Source organism: Lactuca saligna, chromosome 8 (genome assembly GCF_052625555.1).
Source record: "Lactuca saligna cultivar CGN05327 chromosome 8, ASM5262555v1, whole genome shotgun sequence".
In the NCBI taxonomy this organism is placed as follows: Eukaryota; Viridiplantae; Streptophyta; class Magnoliopsida; order Asterales; family Asteraceae; genus Lactuca; species Lactuca saligna.
In genome coordinates this window covers 13859491-13865177 of record NC_136424.1, presented here as the reverse complement: position 1 = coordinate 13865177, position 5687 = coordinate 13859491, and the positions used below count along the sequence as shown (strand labels likewise).

The 5687-nt window shown below is 32.3% G+C and overlaps 1 protein-coding gene across 1 annotated transcript; it reads left to right on the top strand.

Annotated features, from left to right (window-relative positions):
* The first annotated feature begins 587 nt into the window (after positions 1-587).
* On the top strand, positions 588-3758 carry SYP81 (syntaxin of plants 81). Its single transcript, XM_078971946.1, has 8 exons — positions 588-933; positions 1977-2089; positions 2197-2280; positions 2382-2486; positions 2715-2858; positions 2940-3173; positions 3238-3369; positions 3455-3758. The coding sequence occupies exons 2-8, from the start codon at positions 2012-2014 to the stop codon at positions 3599-3601; spliced, it is 924 nt and encodes a 307-aa protein (XP_078828072.1). The 5' UTR covers positions 588-933; positions 1977-2011; the 3' UTR covers positions 3602-3758.
* Positions 3759-5687: the final 1929 nt, after the last annotated feature.

The window sequence follows — 5687 nt, the reverse complement described above, 5'->3', positions numbered from 1 at the left end:
TTATTTTATTTATTTATTATTATTTTTTGATGATTTTGGTTAGGTCGAAGTCGAACCAATAGCCGTGCGCGCAGGACACATAGGACACTTAAATGGCACGCACTAACGTGTATAGGGACCAAAAGAGTTAGGTGATGTTTATTTATCGGAAAAAAACCTCTTCATACCTCGTATTGCTGCGTGACGCAACACGCGTCCAACACTTTTCATATCGCAAACTTTTTGTTTTTCAGAAGTCTTCAGACTAAAAAAACATCTGCGCGCGTTCTTTTTGGCGTAACACTTGTTTTGCCTCTTCCAACTTTTTTTTCTTTTTTTCTTGCTAAAATATTGATTATATATTGCTGAAATATTATTTCACATTTTTTTTTTTCGTTTTTTCTTTATTTATTCTTGTTGAAATTTATTTTATTAAATAATAATAATTTGTTGATGAAATATCATTATTTTATATTAAAATATCTTTATTTTTTAAAAATAATATTATTTTTTTTGCTGAAATATAATAATTTTTTGTCAAAATTCATAAATTATTAAATTTTTTTAATTAAAAAACTATATTTTTTTTTTTATTAATTGAATCCTTTACTTCCCTTTCATTCTCCGATCGGTGCTGTTTCTCCCCTTTTCTTCACCGTCGAATCCATTTCCTTCTTCAATCTGCTTCCACAATCAGTTCCTGATTTCGAATTGCAACAATCGATTGTAAACAAATCACGATTAGAAGGTAGAGGCACAAAAAGGAGGAGAACGCTGTTCATCGTCTTGTTTTGTATTCCATCACGCCTCCCTGAAGCTTCATGCGCAGATCAATCCCAAATTCGACATCCAGAATTCGGAGCTTCTTGAGTTGATCAATAAATTGATGTTTTTTCTGTGATTGACTTCACTGATCAAGATTCCGACTTCCAGAATTTGACATCAAACTCACTGGTAAGTAATTACAATTTATTGTTTCTAGTACCTGTTGCTGAAGCAATTTATCTCTAGTACTTAGAGTTTTTGCTTGATAATTGTGATAATCTTGTTGGTGGTATTAAAACTGTGATCATTTGGTCACCATTTGATTTTGGTACGTTTATCTTCAAGCCCTAAATCGGGTTTATTTGTTCAATTTACATAGGATCGTCGTTCTATCTATCCCTCACCATAAACGCCCAAAAATTAATCTCATCGGAGAACATCACATATCCCACCCATACAGTGGATTCGTTAGAAATGAGTGTTTTTTTTTTTTTTCGTTTTTCTAGGATGTACATTTTACCTTTTTAATGTCTGCCAAATTCTCATAGGATCATTTGGGTGTTTTTTTGTTTGTTTGTTTGCATGCACACATTCGTTATCAAGTTAAATAATCAGGACTTTGATGAATTACTTTGATTCTGGTATTCTATTATAAACTTAGATCGCAATGTATTTTTTTTTTCCAGTCAATTTTTCTTATGAAATGTCTTCCTGTCTATAGTAGTTTGATGAGCCATTATTCTTTCTCCTTCACCTTCAGATTGCCTTTTTAATTTGGTTAATATGTTGGCCCTAATCTTCATAAAGCACTAAGATCCTAGAGTGTCTATACATAGGTTGTAGAGAACTAAGCATTTGAATTTTGAAAGCCACAAAGCTGTCATCCTTCTGTGTTCCATTGTTGACCATTGTCCATTGTTCATACATAAACACTAAAAGTAAAACACATGATGCCCAAAAATTTTGTATGCACCTGTATTGTAACACCCAGAAATTTGGATGTAGAGTTAAAACTTAATGTATCTGATATGGAGGATTCTGATATCTGATTTAATGAAATCTTGTGATTTTTTTTAAAATACCTTATGAAGAGAATCCTATTCCAAGAATGGAACATATTTATATTAATTGCCAAATATATTGCACTGTTGTTTTCTATTATCTTTGACCCTCTAAAAAGGTTGGTACTTTTTTTTTTTCAAAAGTTTTAACACTATTTCTTTTATATGAAGATTTTTTTTTTAAAAGGTGAGTTCTAGTGGATGTTATGGCTAAGATCAGAGACCGAACTGAAGACTTCAAAGATGCTGTCAACAGGGGAGCTTTATCTTTGGGATTTAATGAGGTTTCTTCTCATTTCCTATATTGACCTTGTTTGACTTTGACAAATCTTTATTCTACTTGATCATTATTTGCTTTAATGATTTTCTGATGGGTAATTATTATCAACAGGCCAAAAGGGCAGCTCTAATGGCATCTTTCATCATGCACAAACCTCGTGAAAGATCACCTTTCACCAAAGCTGCACTAAAAACAGTATATGAATCTTTACTACCATATACAAACATATTGTTTCTTGTATAATCTCCTAAAATAAAAAATAAAAAAAATCTTATTTTCCTTGCTTTATTTTTCAGCTAGAAAGCATTGGGACTCTAGAACAGTTCTTGATAAAGCATAGAAAGGATTATGTAGATCCTCATCGTACCACAGAAGAGGAAAGAGACAGCATTGAACATGAAGTAAGACTCTAAAAAAAATATATCTTTGATCCAAGGGCAAAATGGTCATTTTCAAAAAGGTTGACAGCTAGGTCGTTAACTGGGAACCAAAACCGTTAGTGATCATCAAAATAAGGACAAATTTTGCAAAAGAGAACTTTTGGGACCAAATTTGAAAATTTCAGCTAAACCCAGGGACCAAAAGTGTAATTTACTCGATTCTTACAATACATGACTTTTTTTTGACAGGTTAGTGTTTTTGTAAAAGCTTGTAAAGAACAAATTGACATACTGAAAAGCAGCATAACTGATGAAGAAGCAAATGGAAAAGGTTGGCTTGGAATTAGGGGTGACAATGCTAATGCAGATACTGTTGCACACAAACATGGAGTGGTATGTTTAATCTTTATTATATTTTATAATATTTAATGTTTTCTTTTTTATGTTATTATTATTATTTTTTTTGAATTATAGGTTTTGATTTTAAGTGAAAGTCTTCATTCAGTGACATCACAATTTGATCAACTGAGAGCTGTACGCTTTCAAGAAGCCATCAATCGAGCCATGCCAAGAAGAAAACCAAAGCGGGCCCCACTTGAAAAAACAGAAACAACAAGTTCATCAGAGACGAGGGACCAAAGTGAAATTACAACTGAACCCATGAAAGTACAACAGCAAGTTTTAGATGACGAAACACGTGCTCTTCAGGTATATTAATTAGTCCCAATGATATCCGTGTGTATTACGGAAAATGACGATACTACCCTTGTAGGTGGAGTTATCGAGTCTTCTTGATGCTGCACGTGACACCGAAACAAAGATGGTAGAGATGTCCGCATTGAATCATTTGATGTCGACACATGTGTTGCAACAAGCTCAACAAATTGAGTATTTGTATGATCAGGTCAGAAAATAAATACTTTTTTTTTTTTTTTTTTTCATTTATTTAACATAACAGCTAAATACCTACATTTATTTATTTATTATAGGCGGTTGAAGCAACAAAGAATGTTGAGATGGGTAACAAGGAGCTAAGTCAAGCCATAGAGAGGAACAGCAGTAGCAGAGTTTTTCTGTTGCTTTTCATTGCTGTTTTTACATTTACTATTCTTTTTCTTGACTGGTATGATAATTAGTACTTATAAGTTATGTTTTTATTTCAAGAGCCAAAAATGAGTTGATTGGTTTTAGTTATAAGTTATATTTCAGTAGCATTTATGAATAATGTAAAATTATTATTATTATATTTCAATGAGGAAGGAGGGCAAAAAGGGACAGTGTTGTTACTTGTTAGTTACTCCTTGCAAGTTTAATGTCGTTGTTGGTTTTATTATAATTATTATGTGTTTTACAAAATGCGTAGTGTCAAACTAAAATAATATAAAGTTTCGCTACCATGTTAACTGAAATGAAATATACATATGTTGCATTCAGAAATGACCAAAAAAAATAAAAAATGTAAGGATATAAAAATATCAAATAATCACTTCCATCTTCAATCATCTATTTCGTAAAAAATAATGTTTAAATTTTTTGCTTTTTTGGTACATCATATTTCAGTAATCAAAGACATACTTTTGACTTTGTGAATATGATCTTCCTATTGTGGTCGTTTTTGTGATCACCTTGTAACTAAATCATATTAATGTCCATTTGGTTGTGTACTTTTATCCAACTAGTTATGTTATGTCATTACTTTCATGAAACGACAATTGTAATTTTCATTTTGATGCTTCAGTTGTTTTTATAATTTCTTGAATTCAGGTTTGTTTTATTTAAAAATCATGAATCTTGGAAATATTGATATCATTTATCTGCAATAGTCTAATTCTAATTGAAATATTTTAATCTTCTTAACATTTGTTGTTCATGAAAATAGTAAACATGAATAAACATGCCAATCTTATTTTTAATCAAACCAATAGTGAGTGTCGTTTAAGTGCCTCATTTTCCTTGCGCGTATGGCTCAACATCGGGTATAACTGAACGTTTCTTACTTCATCCTCTTTCAAACATTTCCAAGCCGTAAATACATCAAGGGTAAGATAACATACATTGGCGCCATCAACATTGACTTGTTTTCAGTATATGATATAGATGAGATGATGGAAATTCTAGATTGCATGGAAGAAGGTAAATTTATTTATTATCACTTCAAACGACCCATCTGAGATTTAGACTTTGGTTTGTATGCATTGGCTAGTGAAGAAGATATAATCCACTTTATCTCATATGTATCTTAACACAAGTTGATAGAAGTGTACATAGAGTTCTAGAAAACCAAATTGCATACATATAAGATGTCCCAAAACACTGCAAAGTTAAAAGATACAAGAAATTCTAGAGGCCCTTTGTTCTAGAAGGTTGTACTTGACATGGACCGACTCAACTACATTGGATGGTCCTAATTAAGAAGCCCTTGTTTCAGAGCATGTTGAAAATGTTAACCAACCCCCTATTGCATTAAATGGAACAAGCTTTAACCAACCCCATGTTACATTGAGTGAAAGTTTGGTTTAATCAAATATTGTAATAGGTGAACCAAACCTTACACTCAACTCGACCTCTATTTATATACCAACTATGGGAAGTTATGTTAATGAATCAATGGTAGGAATGCTCAAATGTTAGTGAACATTGGGTTAATACATTTAACTGGTTTGAACCTATTGTTAAACCTCATGTGGAACCCAATGTTAACCCTCTTGTGGAACCTAATGTTGAGCCTCCCGTGGAACCTAATGTTCAACCTCACATGGAACCTAATTTTGAGACTCATGTGGAAGATGTAAGTGGTGGAGAGGTTATTGACACTGTAGATAGTGAGGATATTGAAGACAATACAAATAGTGATTTCATAGTTGATGAGGATAACATGTTAGATGACCCTAATGTTGATATGAAGGACTTTCACCTTAACATTGACAAAGAGGTTGAGTGGGTTAGAAATGTGCAACATCAACTACTGTCCCACAATTCAATAATGTAATGAAAAAACTAAGGAAACTAAGCAATGCAACATATGAGCGAGTTAAGGCTATTCCACCTAAGCATTGGTACACATCCTACTTCTCAGGTATGGAATCTTTTGTAATAAGTTTTATCACTTGCTTGGAGTTTATTAGGGAGTGCATCATGAGGAAACTTGTCATTGTTTAAAAGGAAATAGATAAAGCTAATGGGCAGTTAACTCATACAACCACAAAGACCCTTGAAAAATAT